The sequence below is a fragment of the Zalophus californianus genome, chromosome 11 (genome assembly GCF_009762305.2).
Source record: "Zalophus californianus isolate mZalCal1 chromosome 11, mZalCal1.pri.v2, whole genome shotgun sequence".
In the NCBI taxonomy this organism is placed as follows: Eukaryota; Metazoa; Chordata; class Mammalia; order Carnivora; family Otariidae; genus Zalophus; species Zalophus californianus.
This window is the reverse complement of record NC_045605.1, coordinates 98,881,249-98,904,575: the sequence shown is the minus strand read 5'-3', so window position 1 is coordinate 98,904,575 and position 23,327 is coordinate 98,881,249. Positions and strand designations below refer to the sequence as shown.

Genomic DNA, 23,327 nt, shown 5'->3' with positions numbered 1-23,327 from the left:
TATTTACAAAATCTAAGATATGTAAACAAACTTACTGTCCATCAGTGGAAAATGGATAAAGAAAATGTTCATTTACCATTCTGAAAATCCTGGGGCCCTTAAGAATTGTGCAAAATCTACTCTGCTTGTGTTCCACAAGTAGAACAACAAAGGCTGGATGACAGCACATCTGTTTGCAACATGGTTTACTGAATATTTTAAACCCACTCTTGGGACCTGATGTTCAGGAAAAAAAAAAAAGATGCCTTTCCAAATATGACTGCTTATTAACAATGCACCCGGTCACCCAAGAGCTCTGATGGAGATATCCAACAAGATTCACATTTTCATGCCTGCTTACATAACATCCAGTGTTCAGCCCATTGATCAAGGAGAAGTTTTGACTTTCAAGTCTTATTATTTAAGGAACGCCTTTTGTAAGCCTATAGCTGCTATAGATAAGGATTCCTTTGCTAGATCTGAAAAAAGTAAACTGAAAACCTTCTGAAAGGAATTCACCACCCCAGATGCCATTAAGAACATTTGTCATTCCTGGGAAGAGATCAAACTATTGACATTAATAAGGGTTTAGAAAGAAGTTGATTTTAACTCTCATGAATGACTTTGAGGGCTTCAGTGGCAGAAGTCAGTGCAGATGTGGTGGAAATAGCAGGAGATAGAAAATCAGAAGTGGAGCCTGAAGATGTGGCTGAATTGGCATAATCTCATGATCAAATTTTAACATACGAAGAGTTGCTTTTTTGGAAGAGCAAAGAAAGTGGTTTCTTAAGATGGAATCTAGTCCTGAGGAAGATGCTGTGAAGATTGTTGAAATGACAACAAAGGATTTAGAATAGTGCATAAAATTGGTAGATAAAGCACTACCAGTATTTGAGAGGATTGACTTCAGTTTTGAAAGAAGGTCTCCTGTGCGTAAAAGGCTGTCAAACAGTATCTCATGCTACAGAGAACACATTTGTGAAAGGAAGACTCAATCAATGCAATAAAACTCATTGTTATTTTAAGAAATTACCACAGCCTCCCAAAACTTCAGCAACCACCACACTCTCCGCTCAGCAGCTATTAACATTAAGACAAGACCTTCCACCAGCAACAAGATATAACTCTCTGAAAGCTCAAATGATGGTTAGCAGCATTTAGCAATAACATATATTATATTTAAAAAAGCAATATTTTTTAATCATGCTCCAGCACAATTTAGACTGCAGTATAGTATAAATATAACTTGGATACACACTGGGAAACCAAAATATTTATTGACTCACTTTATTGTGATATTCACTTTATTGCAGTGGTCTGAAACTGAATTGGCAATACCTGAATTATGCTTGCACTTTGCCAGGTTACTTAAAACACTGCCTTAGCTTTCACTTCCTGCTTGCATAAGCCCAATGGTCATTGAGTGGTAACCATATTACTGTCTTCTTTAATTTTTCTGAGTATGCATCCGGCCCTGAGCGTATAGGGATGGCCCTCTAGATTCCCTGGTATATACACCTGTAATTCTCATAGCCCTTGTTCTCACATGTATCTCCTTCCCAAGCCTCATTATTTCCAGGGTTTTCAGTCTATTTGTTGCTTTCCTTACCTTATACCTCGCATCAGGTAGTTGTGGCTAGAATACTTGCCTCAAATGATTTTGATAAAATCTACCCTGCAGGCCTCTCCAGCCCTGGGAAGTCACCCAGGCAGATGAAACAAAATTAAGCCAGGGAGCCAATTCTTCATGGAGCCACCAAAAATGCAAAACATACCTTTAGGATCCTTTGAGCTCAAGGTCTGTATTGTTTCCTCTGACACCAGCAAGCCCCATGAGGAATGTGGGCCACCATCCTCATGGCTGTCACTGACCTAGGAAATAGGAAGTGGTGGATAGGTTAAAATTACATCAAAAACTAATGATGTACTGTATGGTACTAACATAACATTAAAAAAAGAAAGAAAAGAAACCTGAAAAAAAAATAAAGAAAATGAACAAAAAATTCCATAATGTTCTCTCCCCAAAATATATAAGCTTATTTCTTCATTAATCATTCCACTGGTTATTGTCACTTTTCCATTGGATTTAACAGTTCCTAAACTTTGAGAAATAGCTGGGCTATAATTTAAATAGGTAAACACATTGGCCACAGCAATTTCTTTCAAGACAGGTCTGTAAGGACACCTGGGTGGCTCAGTCGGCCTTCAGCTCAGGTCATGATCCCAAGGTTGTGGGATGGAGTCTTGAATCCGGCTCCTAGCTCAGCGGGAGCTTGCTTCTCCCTCTGCCTGCAACTCCCTCTGCTTGTGCTCTGTCTCTCTGTCTCTCTGTCTCTCTCTCTCTCTTTCTCTCTCTCTCTCAAATAAATAAATAAAACCTTTAAAAAAAGACATTTCTAAAGGCAAAGGGAACAAAAGCAAAAATGAACTTTTGGGACTTCATCAAGAATAAAAACTTCTGCACAGCAAAGGAAAGAGTCAACAAAACAAGGAGGCAACCCACAGAATGGGAGAAGATATTTGCAAATGACTTTACAGATAAAGGGTTTGTATCCAAGATCTATAAAGAACTTCTCAAACTCAACACCCAAAAAACAAATGATGCAGTCAAGAAATGGGCAGAAGATATGAACAGATGCATCTCCAAAGAGGATATACAAATGGCTAACAGACACATGAAAAAATGTTCAACATCACTAGCCATCAGGGAAATTCAAATCAAAACCAAATGAGATACCATACTACAGCAGTTAGAATGGCAAAAATTAACAAGACAGGGAACAACAAATGTTGGCGAGGATGTGGAGAAAGGGGAACTCTCTTATACTGTTTTGGGAATGCAAGCTGGCACAGCCACTCTGGAAAACAGTATGGAGATTCCTCAAGATGTTAAAAATAGAGCTACCCCATGACCCAGCAATTACACTACTAGGTATTTACCCCAAAGATACAGATGTAGTGAAAATAAGGGGCATATGCACCCCAATGCTCATATCAGAAATGTCCACAATAGCCAAACTGTGGAAGCAGCTGAGATGCCCTTCAACAGATGAATGGATAAAGAAGATGTGGTTCATGTACACAATGGAATATTACTCAGCCATCAGAAAAGATGAATACCTACCAGTTGCATCAACATGATGGAACTCGAGGGGATTATGCTAAGTGAAATAAGTCAAGCAGAAAAAGACAATTATCATATGATTTCACTCATATGTGAAACATAAGGAATGGCATGGAGAACCATAAAGGAAGGGAAACTGAAAGGGAAGAAATCAGAGAGGGAAACAAACCATGAGAAGCTCTGTACTACGGAAAACACTGAGGTTACAGAAGAGAGGGGGCTGGAAGGATGGGGTAGCTGGGTGATGGGTATTAAGGAGGGCATATGTTGTGATGAGCACTGGGTGTTATACATAACTAATGAATTGTTGAACACTACATCAGAAACATAATAACAAAAAATAAAGTATTAAAAAAATAAAAAATAAAAAGTACGTGTTTCTTTAGGAAAAAAAATAAATACATAAATAAATAGCTAAACAGACACCTAACATTGGCCAGGACACTCCTCTGGTATTTGTACAAGAGTAATAAAAGCATATGTACATACAAAGAATTTACATGAATGCTACTAACAGCTTTATTTGTAATAGCCAAAAACTGTAAATCATCTCAAAGTTTACTGGTAAGTAAATGAGTGAGCAAACTGTGGCACAACCAAGCAACAGAACACTACACAGCAAATTAAAGAAAATCTTGGTTACTTGATAGTTCATTATCTAATACTAGTATAAACTGTGTCTATTTTAATTACATATTAATTGAATATTGTATATTATTCTCATGGTCAGGCACTAGGCGGCTCTGCTATATCTAATATCTATGGAATCTTTGGATTTTGTATGAGAATGATCCTTTCATCTGCAAATAATATCAGCTTTATTTCCTCCTATACATTTCTTCCAGATCAGATTTTTGTCTCATTGTGCTGCATTACAGTGTTGAATAGAAATGGTGATAGAAATGAGCATTTCATCTCATTCTTGATATTGAAGAGAATGTATCTAATTTAATCCCTTTAGGATAACATTTTAAGTAGGACTTTTAAGAAATATTATTTTAGTGGTAAGCAAGTTCCTTTATATTATTAATATGCTTTTGAGTTTGATATTGCTAAACATTTATATGATGAACATGTAAGTTTATCACATACTTTTTCTGCATCTATTGAAATAATTATTTGGTTTTTCACTTTTAATTTCCAGTTTGGTGGATATATTTATCAAATTTCTCATAATAAACTATTAAAGAATATCTGGGATAAAACTTGGTAATGGAATGTTAATTTTTATACAAAATTAAAGTAATTTAATATTTTGTTGAGATTGCTAGAGTCAATATCAGAGAAGAAAGGATTAGTGATTAATTGTATTTCCTTGTAACCATAGTCTTGCAAAATAAATTAATGCTAGCTTGATTTTTATTCCTCTATGAGAAACTGTAAAAGAGTAGGAAAGTCTATTTTGGAAAACTTTGGTAGAATGTTTTAAATCCTCGGGTGCCTGGGTGGCTCAGTTGGTTAAGTGTCTGTCTTCAGCTCAGGTCATGACCCCAGGGTCCTGGGATCAAGCCCCACATCTGGCTCCTTGCTCAGCAGGGAGTCTGCTTCACTCTCTCCCTCTGTCCCTCTCCCAGGTTGTGCTCACTCTCTCTCTCAAATAAATAAATAAAATCTTAAAATATTATTATAATATTATATTATAATATTATAATATAATATAATAAATATTATAAACCATTTTGATACTGGTATTTCTTTTAAAGATTATTTTTAATTAATTCTAATTTTACTAGTTATGGACTAGCTGTCTTTTATAATTCTTATGGAGTTAGTTTTGATTAATATTTTGTAGAAATATCTTTTTATGTTTTTGCTTTCAAAATTATTGGCATTTAGCTGTTCATAATATTTTATATTTTTCCTCTTCCTTTTTATCAGTAGTTATATTATCATTAATTAATATTAATGATAATGATTAATGATAATGATTAATTGATATTAATGATCATAATTAATATACATTTTTTCTTTTATATTGATCCATATTGCTAAAATTTTATTTTCAAAGGTTTTCTCAAGGATCCAACGTGAAAATTTGATGCTCTTTCTTTTTTTCTTTTTTGTTTCTTTTAATATTCACTTTGATTTGCCTTATGTTTTCTCATATTACTTTTTGATGTGCTCTTGTCTTCTAAAAATAAAATCCTTTTCAGATTTTTCTTTTTTTCTAATGAAAATATTAAGGCTATAATTTTCATTGAAAGTACCACTCTTCCTGTATCCTATAAACGTTGACAGGTAGTATGTTCCTTATATTTCAACTATAGGTAGATTTTTAAATTTCTGGTATGATTTAATTCTTAACAAATTAGCTACTTTGAATAGTATAATTTTAATTTCTATTATTGTATTTGAATGTGTATTTATATTCATATCTACCTAGATCTAGATCTACTTATACCTTTTATTGTGCTCAGAGTTTTGTGTAATGTCACTTTTCAAAAATATGGTGAGGCTTTTAAAAATAACGTAATAGCTAATTTTCTGTATATTCCCTCTATGCATACCCAAATATATATTCCTTGTTAGATGTATACTTTTATATATACCTCCATATACTTTTAAGTTCTATTGTTCAGATCTTTTATACCCTCTGGACTTACTGCCTTCTTTAGTCATCAATCATTGAAAAGGGAACATTGAAATCTTCCACTGTGAACATGGCTTCATATTTTTCTTCATGCGGATTTATCTAAACTTGCTTTATGCATTTGGAGGCTAGATTTCTAAGTGTATGCATGAGGCAAGGCCATGCAGCAAGAAGAGTCAAATGTCATACTTTATGGTTAGTATTCTAAGAGGTTCTATTCAAGCTGTGGACAGTTGTAGGAAAATCACAAGGAATGTGTTATAACCTGGGGGTAGTGAAGTTGAGTACAATTGAGTACAGTGGGTGCACAGTAGTGGCAAGCAGAAGTGGAAGTGAGCAATGCAGAAAAAATTATAAAGTAAAATTAGACTTAGTTGGACCTAGCAGGGACCCATGCGATTGCTGCTATGAACAAAGGACTACAATTTACTCAACCTGATTTACTCAAAGTAAAACAAAAACACACTAAAATAAGGAAAATAACTAATTATGCATTGTGGCATTTCCAAATTCTGAGATCCTAATATTAGATGATACTTACTATCATAAAACAATGTAGATGACTTCTAAGTTTCCAATGGGTGTATTTAACCATTGAGAATTATTTCAGAATCTTCATGCTTATGGTAATGACTCTATGTTGATTAGTAAAATAGTAATACTCCTCTATACTCTCTTTGCATATTTAACTCATTAGATGATGTGATCAATTAAAAACACATGTGTACATATAAAATATATCCCCAATCATTGAAGAAATTATTCTAGGAGGAGACAGAAAAATACATATTCACATTACATCAGTGCCAGAACAATACAAAAGTATTGAATCATTTAGCTAATCCACCCTCAAGATATACATCAAGTGGTGCCTGGGTGGCTTAGTCAGTTAAGCATCCAACTCTGGATTTCAGCTTAGGTCATGATATCTGTGTCCTGGGATCCAGCTGGAGTTGGGCTCCATCCGTGCTCAGCAGGGAGTTTGCTTCAAGATTCCTTTCTACCTCTAACCCTCCTTATGCTATCTCTCCTTCTCTCTCTCTCTCTCTCAAATAAATAAATAAATCCTTAAAAAAAAGTTAAATAGCTTCTGCACAGCAAAGGAAACAGTCAATGAAACAAAAAGGCAACACACAGAATGCGAGAAGATATTTGCAAATGACACTACAGATAAAGGGCTGGTATCCAAGATCTATAAAGAACTTCTCAAATTCAGCACCCAAAAAAAACAAATAATCAAGTCAAAAAATGGGCAGAAGACATGAACAGACACTTCTCCAAAGGAGACATACAAATGGTTAACAGACACATGAAAAAAATGTTCATCATCATTAGCCATCAGGGAAATTCAAATCAAAACCACATTGAGATACTACCTTACACCAGTTAGAATGGCAAAATTTGACAAGGCGAGAAACAACAAATGTTGGAGAGGTTGTGGAGAAAGGGGAACCCTCTTACACTGTTGGTGGGAATGCAAATTGGTACAGGCACTTTGGAAAACAGTGTGGAGGTGCCTTAAAAAGTTAAAAATAGAGATACCCTATGACCCAGCAATTGCAATACTGGGTATTTACCCCAAAGACACAGATGTAGCGAAAAGAAGGGTGATATGCACCCCAGTGTTCATAACAGCAATGTCTGCAATAGCCAAACTGTGGAAAGAGCCAAGATGCCCTTCAACAGATGATTGGATAAAGAAGATGTGGTCCATATATACAATGGAATATTACTCAGCCGTCAGAAAGGATGAATACCCAACATCTGCATCAACGTGGATGGGACTGGAGGAGATTATGCTGAGTGAAATAAGTCAAGCAGAGAAAGTCAATTATCATATGATTTCACTTATTTGTGGAACATAAGGAATGGCATGGAGGACATTAGGAGAAGGAAGGGAAAAATGAAGGGGGGGAAATCGGAGGGAGAGATGAACCATGAGAGACTATGGACTCTAAGAAACAATCTGAGGGTTTAGAGGGGAGGGGCGTGGGGGGATGGGTTAGCCCGGTGATGGGTATTAAGGAGGGCACATATTGCATGGAGCACTGGGCATTATACGAATACAATGAATCATGGATCACTACATCAAAAACTAATGATGTATTGTATGATGACTAACAACAAATAAAATTTTAAAAAAAGATACAAATCAAGTAAGCCTCAAGCCCATCTATATGACTACTATATGACCACTATAATAAATGGACTTTATTTTCAGATTATAATCACAAACACATTGGCTGATGTAAAATGTCTGTGGGAGTTTTCCCCTGAGGACTCTCACATGCTTTATTTAATTCATGGTATTGTCAACAATGTTTTCCAGAAAAGTTCTTTGGCTGGAAGATTCAGAGGAGAGTCAGAGGTGCTCCATGTCTGTTTGCTGTTATATAGTACAGATACACAAAGTAAAAGGAACCACCCAAAGGATCACCTCGACATATATATTATACATACGATATTACATACAAAAACATATATATATACATGTGGATATATATATGATAAAGAGAAAATAATTGTAATTTCAATAAGTCTTCCTTTTATACAGAATTTGATCTCATAATTTAAATTTTAAGTTCTTCTGTAATAATTTTGTTGGTAGTTATTTAATTTTGTTGGTAGTTGTTTTTCAGAGAAGGCATTCAGGAAAATCTGGAGTGCAACTGATGAAGGTTTTAAGCCTTTTTTGTATTTGGGAGAAGACCCGTAAGCACAACGAAAAAAAGTATGAGCTTCCAAATAATATGTTTTATACTGATGATTTTGATGTAGACCTCCTTTTTAGTACTTGTACAACCTTGGATTCAAGTTTCCTTATTTGCAAAACAAGAACAATAATAGAGTAGTCCCCTTTATCCATGGTTTCAATTTCCTGCTGTCAACCATGGTGCAGAAGCAGATGATCCTCATTTGATGTATTGTGAGAAGGTCAATAGCAGCCTAAGGCTATTTGACAATGCCTACCTCATTCACCTCACTTCATCTCATCATGTAGGTCTTTTAGCATCTCATATCATCACAAGAAGAAGGGTGAGTACAATAAGGGTGAATACACTGAGATATATTGAAAGAGAGAGGGAGAGAGAAAGAGCAAGGGGAAGGGAAAGAAAGGAAAGAGACATAGGGAGGTTTTATGGATTCTTTTTTCTTTTTTTCCACCAGAGGATTCCCAGCAGAATGTTTATTGGCACTGCTATAGATCTTTTTCTATATTGATCTACATTTTCATGACTGATTTTTAAATATTGCAGGTTGAGCAGAACTGGACTTTGTGTTAAGAGATGTTCAGGCTTGCACCAATGTTCAAGACACACTCTAAAATAAGAGCTGCATTCCCTACAGTTTTGATTCTCTAGTTTTTGTTCTAGGATTTTAATGAAAAGCTACCCTGGGATTTATATATGTCCTTTAACTGATCCTATTCTTCCACATAATGAAAGTTTCGGCTTGTATACTCTCAACTGATACATAAAGAAGTACTTTGCCAAGCTCTATGTTGAAACCAGAAGAAACTTATACCAATGCCAATGTTTTTTCCTTATCCTGAATGTACATCTAATATAAAATCTTCAATCCATCCCATTGTGGCAGAATACAAAATCCACAGGAAAAAACAATTAATTGGTGAAGAACATCCTGTTATCTATTTTCTTACACAACTGTTTTTGTTGTGTAAGATTTTTAGGAGTACTCTTCTATGGACTTGACAAGTTAGAACCATAACACCTTTCACTGCATATTCTAAAAGGAACTCCATTTTGCTCTTAGCACAAGACAAATGGATCCAGTATTTTTAGTTCCACATACCAGTTGGAGAAGGAGGATGAGAGAGAATGAATTGCTCCATGATAACAAGAAAAAGGTAACAAGATAGAGGAGCCTGGATGTTCATCTTCATGATCATTAGATGAGAGATCTGTCCACCTCAACATACTGTTGCTGGTACCATTAAAATAATTCATTCACATTAATAGTCTTTTAGGCAAATCATGATTTTGCTGTGGCAGACATTTGGTTATGGGTAAAAGGTGATGGCTCAACAGATTCACTCTCTGCTCCTAGATCTACTGCATCTAAGTGGCTGTGCTACTTAACTGCATGGTTAAACATGCAAGACATTCTTTAATCACCTTGTATTCTTCAATATGTCAACAGAACACAGCTAGCTCTTCACAGTGTTTCTAACATTTTAAATAGCAACCTCTAAAATGTGTCTTCAGAATGATTTGGAAAAAGGGAAAGCTTTTATTTAATAATTATACCACATTCCTATAGCCAGGTGCCCAGATTGTGCCTCTGGTTCTCCATTTCCTGTCTTTCCTGAATTTTGACCAAACAGCCAAGAAGGGGAGTCACTGAATTTATTATCAACAAATGCAGGTTATTTATCTGCTATGATTAAGAATCTTGACTTTGCTTTTATGTCGAGAATAAATATTTAGTTTTCATAAATGTATAGAATGTGGTGTTAGATTGGGACTTTATAAATTATTATTACTAGCATATGGAAGGGGAAATAATTGCTTATAGTTAATAGGGTGTTAATAGCAAAGATGAAAAGAAAAACATATCTTTGAAAGTGGTGGAAAACAGATAGAAGTCCATTTGGTCAGTGTATAATATAGCATAGCTCTGAAGAGCATAGAATTTGGCATCAGATACAGGTTCATATCTTAGCTCACTGCTAAGTGTCTGAATGAATAGATATTATTATCTGAAACTATCCATATTTGTTCCCCCATATGTCAAATGAGTATCAGAAGAGTCACTATTGGGCAATTATTAGTTAAGTGCATACAAAATATTTATAAAATTTCCCAGCGTATAGTATGCTCTCATTAAACATAATTTATAATATGATAATAACCTTAAACCAAAAAGATAGAGGGTTGCTAAAGTGGTGGAGGTTGGGAGGAATGGGGTACCTGGGTGATAGACATTGGGGAGGGTATGTGCTATGGTGAGCGCTGTGAATTGTGTAAGACTGATGAATCAAAGACCTGTACCTCTGAAAGAAATAATACATTATATGTTAAAAAAAAAAAAAAAGAAGATAGCAGGAGGGGAAGAATGAATGGGGGGAAATTGGCGGGGAAGACGAACCATGAGAGACTATGGACTCTGAAAAACGAACTGAAGGTTCTAGAGAGGAGGGGGGGTGGGGCGATGGGTTAGCCTGGGGTTAGGTATTAAGGAGAGCAAGTTCTGCATGAGGCACTGGGTGTTATATGCAAAAATGAATCATGGAACACTACATCAAAACTAATGATGTAATGTATGGTGATTAACATAGCATAATAAAAAAAAGATAAGTGTAAATATCCCTCTGTGACCTACATTTTTTTTGGTAAAATGTAAAAATACTCCAACAATTTAAAAAGTACTACTAAAACACCATATGCTTTGTAACATTTCAGATGAATTAAGTTTCTGTTGTGTCTCTGGACTCACCTTGACCTCATGGAAAATCAGAACAATGTCATAGAATTTGTTTTCATGGGATTATGGGGAAATAGGCAACTAGAGTTACTGTTCTTTCTCTTGTTCTTGCTCTGCTACCTGGCTGTCTTAATGGGAAACTTCATCATCTTACCCAAAATCACCTGCAGCCATCTAAGCGAACAACCAATGTACTATTTTCTCTGTCACCTTCCCCTCATGGACTTCTGCTACATCTCCACTGTGGTCCCCAGGCTAATTAGGGACTTAGGTGCAGCAAGAAAAAAAATATTTCCTATAACAACTGTATGACCCAATTCTTCACTGCCCACTTGCTGGCATGTGTGGAGATATTCATCCTGCTGTCCATGGCTTTAGACTGCTTTGTTGCCATTGCCAAGCCCCTGCACTACATGGTCATCATGAACCAGCGGAGGTGTATGTAACATGTTGATCTTCATGGCCTGGGGTGTGGGGTTTTGGCACTCTGTCGCTCTATTGCTCATGGTACTCAATTTACCTTTCTGTGGTTGTAATCAGATAGATCACTACATATGTGATGTGAAGCCTCTTTTGTAACTGATGTGCAAAGATATTCATGTTGTTAGTATCTTAGTGATTGCAAATTCGGGAATGGTGGGAGTTGTCATTTTTCTTGTCCTGGTGGCTTCTTACATTCTCATATTATATCTTAGGACACGCTTCTCTGTAGGGTGATGCAAAGCTCTCTCCACCTGCAGCTCTCACATAGTGGTGGTCGTTTTCTTCCTCGTACCCTGTATCTATACTTACGTTCTACCTGCAGGGAGTGAGAACGAGGGTAAGGAAATCTCTGTGTTTTACACTGTGATTGCCCCCATACTGAATCCTCTCATCTATACCCTGAGAAACATGGAGATGAAAATTGCCATCGGGAAGATGTGGTCTAAAATGGCACATTCTGAATTCAAGTCAATAGGCTGATTTTCACCGTGCTTTCAATCCTGTGTCCCCAGAACATTGACTATTTGTGATGGTATAGAAAACATACAAGCTTTCTTTGGGGAGCTGGACTGAATAACCTCTGAAGTTATTATGAGCCAAAGAAGCAAATCATTGTAATTCAGATTGCAATCTGCACTTTAAAGGGTCCAATTAGTTCCAGGTGTGAGCACTTGGATTTGAGGAATTCAAGAAATGCCCTTCCCAAGCATATCTCTGATCAAATCTCTGGTCTCTCCAAAAAATGTATAAGGAACCCTATTTTCCTTGAAACAAAATCCAACCTTCTCACTTGTTTATCTTAAATCTCCCCAAATTGGTTCAGCTCTAACTTGCTAATATTAGAGGTAATCACACTGGAAGAAAATATGGTGTTACAATGACAGGCTTCGAGGTAGGGGAGAGCTGGGTGACACAGTGATTCTGTAAGTTTTTATCCCTGGGTCCTGGCAATTTGATTTAATTATTTGAGTGTCTATGAAATGGGGTAATATTATACCTCATGAAGGTATAATATCACTTGGACTAACACATGTGAAGATTTTACACGGCATAAGGCACATTGAAAAGTCAAGTTATATACTTCTCTCTTTCCCTGTCTTTCCTTCTATGTCTCCCTTTGCCTGGATGCTTTCAACCAGCTCCACTGGGTCCATCTACATTCTCCAAACACACTCTAGAATCTATTAGCTTTATGGCTGTATTTCAGCTACCTCCTCTGCTTAGGATTCCCCACCCCATGCTTGAGGGTCCATGTCTTATCTATAATTCACACTCCTTATGTTTTCTTATTCGGGAAGACTTGGCAGATCCAACAGACTAGAAGTCCTTCTGATTCCTGCCCTGTTCTTTTGTTGCTTTTCAGCAGTATCTTTTCTCCCCTTCAAATAATCCTATATCCTATATAAGTGTTTCTTCCTATGAACTGTGCTTTTACTAGTTTGTCTGAGCGGGAGAAGTATGTGGTATATCTTTATTTTTCTTTTTATCTTTTTTTCTAACAATAAACTTGGACAAATTAAGATGTAAACAAATAATAACTGAATTAAATTATTGGAAAACATATTTTTTATTTGACTGCATGCATTGTTCTTACATATCTAGAACTCATCCTTGTATCATGAACCATCCTGCATTAATAATAAAATAAGTAATGTCAGAAAGGCTAAGAATTTAATATATATTCCCATGTGCCTATTAGGGAGATAATGAAATTCAGCAGACCACCAGACCTTTAGAATAGTTTTACTTATTCATTGTCTGCGTTAAGGAGGCACTGCTCTCTCAATCATTGGGTGCCTCTTTGTCCATTGAATCACATAACCCAAGCTCAGCTCTGAGCTTCCAATCTATTTGTCTGGACATATCTCTCTGCCCAGAGACTTGTCTTTTCTCAGCAGAATGATTATATTTCTTCCACACAAACTTTGCTTGATTCAGTTACTTCTGCCTCAGGGCCATGGCAAAATGCAAGAGAAATCATGGAGGTAGTAGCTATTGTCTTAGTGCCTGGCACCACTCTTTTCTGTTTCAACTCTTAGAAACCTTCACATATGTAACTAATATGTTTAATTTTTTTCCTACTAGAGCCATGCAAGCCTCCAGAATATGATGGGAAAACATTTTGTCTGCCCCATAGGAAATTAGCTTTGACAGTTACTTATAGTTCTGTTTGATGGCTTAATGTAGACTTTTACCAAAATGTTTTGGATTTTTTTTAAGTATACAAATGTGATGTGCCTCTGTGTGTGTGTGTGTGTGTGTGTGTGTGTGTGTGTGTGTTTAATGACTGTGTTTGTGCATGTATTGTTTGGGGAACCTTGGGGCTCTTGGAAATACTTAGGACAGGTCAGGGAAATCCCTATCCCTTCAGAAAGAATGCTATACAATATATATATATATATATATATTAGCTCTCATATTTTCTTTTTTTTCCCCCAAGGGTCCACAAGATTTTACTGGCAAAATTGGATGACACTATACAGAAGGCTGACAAATAAAATATAACAAACTAAATTACTCATCAATTTGTCGGGTAGATTCTATCCATCTATATAAGAATTTATTGATAATTTAAAAACTCATTTTTTAAAAAGAATACGCTATAAATCTGTTAACAGAGGTTCTTTCTTTATGCTCAAGAGTTATCAGAAAACACCAGGCTAGAAGAAGCTTAGATATCTTGCCAGGAAGCTATGGGAAAGACTGGAGGCCCAACTAGCTGTGGCTGAAAGAGTTTTATGTGACTTCCTGCCTCAGCACCCTCTCCTAATCCTTCACCCTTTGCTCAACCCTATCTTTGCCTTCAGGGTCCATTGTGAGGGCTGATTTACATACTGTACCTAAATCATCCACTAAGAGATATTTAGTAAAATCAAAATGCACTTGAAAAGTTGATGATTTAGTAATTTAGTAAACATCCTCAAGGTCAACCATTGGTCTCTTTCTGCCTGTGAAAGGTTTTCTGATTGGATTCTCAAGCACTGTTAGCCTATTATGTTCTTCAAATTCTTTATCGTCAATGTTTTGCCTTAAGTAATGTTATTTAGTTCTGTCCCCCCATATTTAAATTCTATGATAAATTTGTGAGATAACATAGGTATAATGATTTCACTGCACCTTTACATATCATGTTTTGTTGAAACATGTTTCGTTTCTTCCAACTGAAAAACATTCTTTACTGTTTTGAAACATTCTTCAGAGCTCCTTCTTTGCTTATAATTCTTTGTCAAGCTGCTTCTTATTCCTCATGCAACTATGCTTTCTTCAGGCTCCTCCTTCAATGCATCCAAATAAGCAACCTATAATTGAATTCAGCTCTGAATCCAACTGGAGAGTTTTCACACAATAACCATTAGGCCCATTAAAAGTAGGCTTCTGTCACTTGAGACTCCCAGAATGCTTGACCTGTCCATTTTGCTGCGATTCCTGCCCCATGTGTCCCATACAAGTGGGTACATGTTGTAAGAAGTCTGACCTCAGAGTTTTTGGTGTTTCACTCTGAAATAGCTCTATACTCTCAATTTAAGTGCAGGTATGATTTATTTTCCCCTCCTTAAGCTTAATTTGGTCATTGGCTCTTTGAAATTTATTACAAACAAGATATGAACCATATGCTAATGGAATGTTTTCCTTCCCAGAACCAGGTATGAATCCATACCTAATGATTTTTATCTACATCTAATTGATGATGAATTCATGCTTGCTATTCATGCAGTTTTATGGTATTGCAAATAAATAGCTAAAGGTAGAATTACTAGAGAATAGCTTATAAAATTATTTATTTATTTATTTATTTGAGAGGGAGAGAGGGAATGGATGGGTAGGGGACGAGCAGAGATAAAGGGAGAGAAGCTGACTCTGTACAGAGCAGAGCCCGATGCAGGGCTCGATCCCAAAACCCTGAGATCATGACCTGAGCTGAAACCAAGAGTCAGAAGCTCAACTGACTGAACTGCCCAGGCGCCCCTAGAAAATAGCTTATAATTAGCTTGAATAGATATCATCAACAAGGATTTCAAAGATTTTGTTGAAACGAACACGACTTTTTAGTAACGTATGAGTTCCTTTCCTCATATTAGTAATTTGTGTGTTTTTTTCTCTCTCTTTTCTTGATTGATCTTGATGATGTTTTCCAAGTTTTATTAATTCTTTCGGAGAATTAACCTTTAGCTTTTTTGCTATTCTCTAAGAATGTTACTTATCTTTTTAATTTGTTAAAGATTTTATTTTTTTATTTGACAGAGAGCGAGAGAGAGCACAAGCAGGGGGAGCGGCAGGCAAAGGGAGAAGCAGACTTCCTGCTGAGCAGGAGGCAGAGGTGGGGCTTGATCCCAGCACCCTGGGATCATGACCTGAGCTGAAGGCAGACGCTTAACTGACTGAGCCACCCAGGCACCCAAGATTGATAGTTATGTCAGCCGTTTAATTCCTTAGTTTATTATATCATTATCTCTATTTTGTTTGGATTTTACTTTGGTTTACTTTACTGGATCTTGATTCCTGAGATACTTATAACTCATTGATTACTACACATAGCTGTTTTTAATAATAGAAATGATATCACTACACATTCTACACATTTTTGTTATGACAATGAAAGATAGAGTGTTTATCTTAAGGCCAATAAATTCAACACTGTAGCCTGAATAAAAAAATTATTTTAATGATATAAACTACTCAAGCTCCTGAAAGTTAAAGATACATATCCTCAGTGGTCTTTATTTACATCTTAAAGTAATTTAATTTATTGCATTGTCTTCACACCCCCTGTCCAGATAGCTTTGGTAATGAATCCTACCCAATATGAGAGAAAAATAATTTCTATTCTACACAAACACAATAATAAAACAGAATTGAATAGATCTAAACTCATTTCATCTGTCCAGCATTTCTTTGATACTTCTAAATTATGCTAGGTTTTCTATACATTCATTAGAATTTTCTATAGAGACACGTGTGTCATGGTGAAAATTGCCAGTTCTGCCAAGCTCTTGTTCAGTATGAGAGACTTTCTTTTTCATGTGAGCTTAGCTTGGTTGTGCCGTATAAGATCAATATGTAACATCAATTGCATAGTTTGTACTGAAAACTACCAAACAGAAATTGGATTTTTTTAAAATTCCAGTTCCAATAGCATCAAATACACAATATACCTAAAGAAAAATGTGACAAGATAGGTGCAGACATATGCTAAACACTTTATAGAAACTATGTTGAGAGTATATGAAGAACTTAATAAATAGAAAGAAGTATTGTGCTTATGGGCCAGATGACTCAATACTCTTTGGATGTGAATTCTCCCCAAATATGTGTTTAGATTCAAGCAATCTCATATAAAATATGAACGGGCTTGTGTTTATTATTTTCCAAAGTGTTATAAAATGTACAAAGCAATGTGACCTTAATTAGGTCACACAACTTTAAAAAGAACAAAGCTAGAGAACTCACATTACTTCAGTTCTAGGTATATTATAAGGCTGCTGTGTTCAAAACAGTGTGTTCTTCTCATGAAGCTAGACAAGCAGATCAATGGGCCAGACTAGAGAGTCCAGAAACAGACCTGCATTGGTCAACTAATTCTCAACAGGGGTCTGTAGGCAATTTAGTGGAGAAAACCCAGTCTCCACAATGAATGGCAGTAGAAGTGTTAGACAATCCTATGTACCCACAGCAACAACACCACAGAAATCCGTGCATCACAGCTTGTACAAATTCAATTCCAAATGGAATGTAGACCAATACATAAAAGGGAGTTGCATAATACATTCAGAATAAAATACAAGGCAAGATCTTTGTGACGTTGGATTAGAAAAATAATTTTTAAATATAATATCAATGGTATGGTCCATATACAAAAAGATAAAATGCACTTTATCAAAAATAAAACATTTTCAGGAGAACAAGTTTAGAATGAGGGGTGAATTCAAGACTCGGGGATGTTGATGGAACACCTTATACATCTCTAAGGGGAGTCCTGGAGTGTGTCTGCCAGGGGAGGACATGGAAGATATGACCAGTCATCTTCTCTGTGGGTTGATACAAGCTAGCTGGAGTAAAGCTTGGTCAACATCGGGCACGGTGTTGAAATGGACAAGCTGTAAAATCATCAAGCTTTGATATCCTCTGTGCTGAAGGGCTATGTAGGGGAAGAAAGCTTTTCCCTTTTTCCCTTCTCTGTTCTTTGGCTGCTCTAACAATTAAATTGACATAAGATAAATTGTCAGGAGAAAAACAAACTAATTTCACATGTATGGGAACCCCAAAGAAATGAAACTCCCTGATAGTCAGGCAACTGAGGTTTATAAGCTGTCCTGAGCTAAGGAGAAGGGGGTAGGAATTCAATGGGCACAGAGGGGAACTTGAACAATTAACTCTGCAGAGTCCACCACAGTTTACCATGCCTACCCCACACTCTTTGTAGTTATCTCTGGTGGCATCTCTCTTCCTGGATAAGGCCCTCTGTATAAATTCTTTTAGGCAAGTAGTGAGGAAGAAAAAAACTCCTCTTGAATCCTTTGGCCTCAGTTTTCAGCTCAGAACAATCCACACGTCAAAGTGGCACACTGGGCCCTGAACCCCATCAGTTAGAATCCTTCATACTCAGGGTTACTAAATGTTCAATGCCTGGAAGCAAGCATTAAATTTAGAAATATCCATTTTCTTGCTTCCTGGCTATGTGAGTCAGTTATTTAAACTCTAGAAATTTCTGTGTTCTTATATCCATAATAGAGGTAATAATACTTATGTCAAAATATGCATTATTGTAAGTTTTAAATAATTCAATGAATTTTCTTAAGATTTTATTTATTTATTTGAGAGAGAGAAGGAGAAACAGTGGGGCTTAGGGGCAGAGGGAGAAAGAGAAGCAGACCCCCTGATGATGCGGGACTCCATCCCAAATATCCCCAATCATCTTAGGACCCTGAGATCTAACCCACACTGAAGTTAAATGTTTAAATATCTGAGCCACCAGGGTGCCCCCTTCCTCTGAAATTTTTAATCTTTCTTACTTCTCCTACCTTCCATGTTCATGGGGAAAGAATGTTTATTGTTTTATCATTTCTTTTCTTTGTCTCCTAACCCCCAACCATCAATTCCAGTAGTATTAGTCCAAACCACGGACAGTTTTGGACCCATTCTCATTTGCAGGTCGTTGATTGCATTGCTCTATCTACCCTACACACATAAGATCTTGATAATGGGTCATACTTGGACTGTAAATGCTCATATGTGGTTCTTTTTTTTCTGTCTCATTTCAAATTTTCCTGATAGCTAACCAGATAGGATTACAGACTACACTGGTTTCCCTCTGATTCTTCAGAAAGCTGGACAAATACAGTCAAAATTTCCTGAACCGCTCTGACTATGGCCTTGTGTTTTAGGCAAACTAATGCAAAGGTGGAAAACTACACCCAGGGCAACCAAGGACTTCACTCTGGACAGTGGTTTAGCAACATTTGGCCAGGATCTCTCTAGTAATGCCTTTGGGAATGTAATTACTTACAGCTTTCTAAGAATTAATAATTTCTGTGTTGTCACTTAAGTTTATATTCTGTTGGTCCCAACCAAATTTTCTTCAGAAAGAAGCAGAAAATCGATGATTTCCAGGACCTAAATACTCTTGTTAGGTGTGGCAGGAATTTAAAAATACCTTTATTTTTTTAGTGAGCTGGCATTGAGATCTTAAATCAGCATTTGAAATTCCTAGCCTACTTTCCTGGGGCATAACAACACCTTTCTTCATCACTGATAGATTTAGTAAATGTTTGAAGTCTACTTCCCTTGTAAACCTGTAGAAGGTGTAAGTCACTTTGAGATTTCCAAAACATTTGTAGAGAATTAATCTGGAAGTGTGTGAATTACTGATTTAGAATTCTCTTCATTTTATTCCAGATTTTGATGCTGGGGATGATCTGGCACAGTGAGTATCTGGGGGAAAGAATTCTACCTGATGTAGCCTAAAACTAACCTGGAAGCCAATGGAATCCTATGGTTAGTAATTACCCTTGTCACCTTGGGTTTGGGAAGGGTCCAGCCAACCAAGAGCTTGGTGAATTATATGCTCTTAGTCTGTATAATTTCATTCTAAAGACTATAACTTCTTTTGCAATGTTTGGCAATTCCATTATTATAAAAATGCCTTAGCATATGTTAGTTTTAATTGTGTATTATTTATAAGCAAAATTCCAACTAATAACAATGAAATGAAAGCATTCTAATTGCATCCCATTCTTGTACTCATGTACAACCCTCCATATTGATGTTAAGAAATAGCCATGTTTATGCTTGAATCTGTATAATAATGAAAATTTCCTATATTTCAAAACACTTGCCATCCCAGAATAAAGTGGTTGCATCTGAGTCAACTAAGGTAAGTTTATAGCATGCTATTCTGTTACACTAAGCAAAGATGGGAACATGTGATGGAAGCTTTATTTATTTTTTATATATCTGAGAGAGTGAGAGAGAGAGCCCGAATGGGGGAGAGGCACAGGGAGAGGGAGAAGCCGACTCTCTGCTGAGCAGATAGCAAGATGCAGGGCTTGATTCCAGGACCCTGAGATCATGACCTGAGCCAAGGGCAGCTGCTTAACTGACTGAAACACCCGGCAACCATGATGGAAGCTTCAATTTAAACATAAGAGCCTCTATTCTTATACTGATAGTTTAACTAAAAGTGCACTAGGAATTTTTATTTAGTATTACCAAAGAAGTAAAGTAATCATGTAACTATATTTTTCTAGTGCAAAAACATCAGGCTAAGGATTAGGGTTAGGCATTCCCTAAGAGGACCAATCTGCCATCCAACTAACCTAAATGTTGTCCTCAACAGATTGTTGACATTGAAGTTTATCTGATCAGTTATGAAATCCATGTTATGAATATTTTTTTTCTTTACTTTTCCACTGGCCTTGGTTTTGTGTGTGTGTGCATGACACGCGCACTAATCCATTTTGAACCACACGTGTCTCTGGCTATTTCATATTACCTCGTGTATTCCTCATTAAAATTCTGAATTTTGTAATGATCTCTTAATTGTGAAAGGAGTAAGATGAAGTTTAAGAGATGAAGCAATTCGCTCAAGGATTGCACTGGTCAGTTTCTTAAGATGCCTCAATGTTTCTGCCGCCTCCTGTGTTGCTAATGTTCTAACCACTTGTTCAGTGGTTGCCTGATGTTCTTTATGCATCATCTGTAACTTTACCTAAGAGGGTTCCTTAATATCTCTGCCATCAAAATGTTGTTTTTATGACAAGAATTCCCCTCTCTTTTTCCCTTTTACATCTGCTCCCTGCAGCGATCATGTATAATGTTCCCTCGGGTTACAGGGTGAGATAGAAGGGAAGCACTTTTGTGGATTCAATGCCAATGATGGTCTAGAAACAAAAGAATCCTGATTGTTTTTAAACCAAATTGTTTTAGGTGAATAACTGTATCTGAAAAATTAACATTATTTCCACTGCATTAACAAAGAATTAGCATCACTTGCAGTAAGTAGAAAATAGGTCAATGAACTCTACCTCCCTAAAACTTTTCAATACTCTTTACTTAAGGCTAACTTCTGAATACCCTGTAGCTCCTCATTATTTTCAAAAAAATGTAGGAACACGCTAAACATACTCCTTTGTGAACTTAGAGTTTTGAATAAAAATTTAAAGCAGAATTTCGCTCTCCTACAGTATGGACCGTTTTCTAAATACCTCTCTGATAGCTATATACATATATAGTTTTTAGTCTATCCTTTAATGATTGTCATCACAAAATTTAATGACAGTATTTACATTTTTAAAATTCTCTTTAACACGTGATATGTAAATAGGAGAAATGAATGAAATTGCTAATTATTTTCCACAATTTCAGTCATGAATTGACATTCTTTATTTTGCTGTATACTTTTTCACCATTTTTTGCTTTTTTAAATAACAGCAAATCCATTGGTTTAGTATGACCCATTGGCAATGTTTGGTCACATAGCAAAAAAAAAGAGTGTGCTTTAAACAAATTAACCATTAGCAGCTCAGGTTTGTCCATTTGCATTTCCTGAGGATTCACTCCCAGATAATTCATGGAATTTGACCAGAAAATGGTGAAAATAAGAAAGTTGACCTCATGTATTAGCCACACAGTTTTAAGATATATGCAACAAAGCATTTTTTGACTTGGGACAATATTTAAAATCCTCTTTCTTGGCTAAATAATATAATTAATAATAATGAATACATTTTAATTTTCAAAACATAATTTAAATAGTTAAAAATCATTACCAGTAAAACTGAGTATCGTAATCATTCTCATTATTCCCATTTTAAAATTATTCTACAATACTTCTATAGAATCAAAGACAAAAATGTTAAAAACTCCTTTTTATGAAATCAAGAATAATTAATATTAATATGATACTCATGTAAATCTACTTAGTAAATTTTATATCATTGTGTTCATAATGTTAAGTTTCCACCAAATTTCTGTTAATTTCCTTCAGATACATGCTCATTTGTGTGTAACATACAGCAAACTCAAGTATATGGAGAGGCAGAGAAACATCTCAGAATTCATATTTCTAGGACTTTTGTATGACCAGAGCATACACATATTTTGCTTTGTGCTCTTATTCTCTTATGTTGCCCTGTTGGCAAGAAACCTTCTGATCGTTATCTCCATTCGATGCAGCCCTCTGTTTCATCAACCCATGTACTACTTCCTCAGCCACTTATCCACTATGGACATCTGCTACACCTCTAGCATTACACCCAAATTAATTGGTGACCTACTAGGGGGGACAAAAACCATCACCTATGGTAATTGTATGTTACAACTCTTTGCTGTGCACTTCTTTGGAGACATTGAGATCTTCATTCTATCGCCATGGCTTTTGATTGCTATGGTGCCATCTGTAAACCTCTCCACTACATGCTTATCATGGACAAGACAAGGTGCAATCTCCTGGTCTTAGCTGCTTGGGCTGGTGGGGCTCTCCATTCTTTTCCTCAATTATTGATGACAATCCAATTGCCATTTTGTGGTCCTAATGAAACTGATCACTACTTTTGTGATATCTTTCCTTTGCTGGAAGTTGCCTACACTGATATCTACATCACTGGGGTCCTTGTGGTTGCCAATTCAGGTACGGTCGCCTTAGTTACCTTTGTTGTCTTGTTTGTTTTTTATGTCATTATATTGTTTAGTCTAAGACATCACTCAGCTGAGGGAAGACACAAAGCCCTCTCCACCTGTGGGTCTCATATCACTGTGGTCATCTTATTTTTGGGGCCTTCAAACTTTGCCTACCTTCGACCTCCAGCCACTTTCCCTGAGGACAAAGTATTTGCTCAATTTTATACTATCATTCCTCCTATGTTCAATCCCTCAATCTATACGCTGAGAAATAGAGAGATGAAAAATGCCATGAGAAAAGCTTGGTGTCAAACATTATTTTCAAAGGAAGCATGCAATTAATTTGAGGAAATACATTGCTAAACAACTTTATAAAAGAAAAGGGCTTGATGTGACCAACAAGCTAAGAAATATTTTATAGACTTAATATCCCATCACTATCATGAATGGAATGAATGAAAGAGGAATTAAAAACAAATTTAAAGGAATAACTAAATGAATCCTAATTCCCACATACCAGAATTAACTGAAAGCTTAATTTTATGGAGTTTAAGGAGGTGTGGATAGGGTCATCTGGAAGGGAAAAAAAAA

At 36.2% G+C, this 23,327-nt stretch overlaps 1 protein-coding gene and 1 pseudogene across 1 annotated transcript; both read left to right on the top strand.

The window, feature by feature from the left end:
- Positions 1-11,159: 11,159 nt before the first annotated feature.
- LOC113913487 lies at positions 11,160-12,101 on the top strand (annotated as a pseudogene).
- Positions 12,102-22,146: 10,045 nt separating this feature from the next.
- LOC113914908 (olfactory receptor 4P4-like) lies at positions 22,147-23,078 on the top strand. The gene is given in 2 exon segments (XM_035722994.1): positions 22,147-22,483; positions 22,486-23,078. Coding segments are annotated over 2 exon segments (930 nt in total).
- The last annotated feature ends 249 nt before the right edge of the window (positions 23,079-23,327 follow it).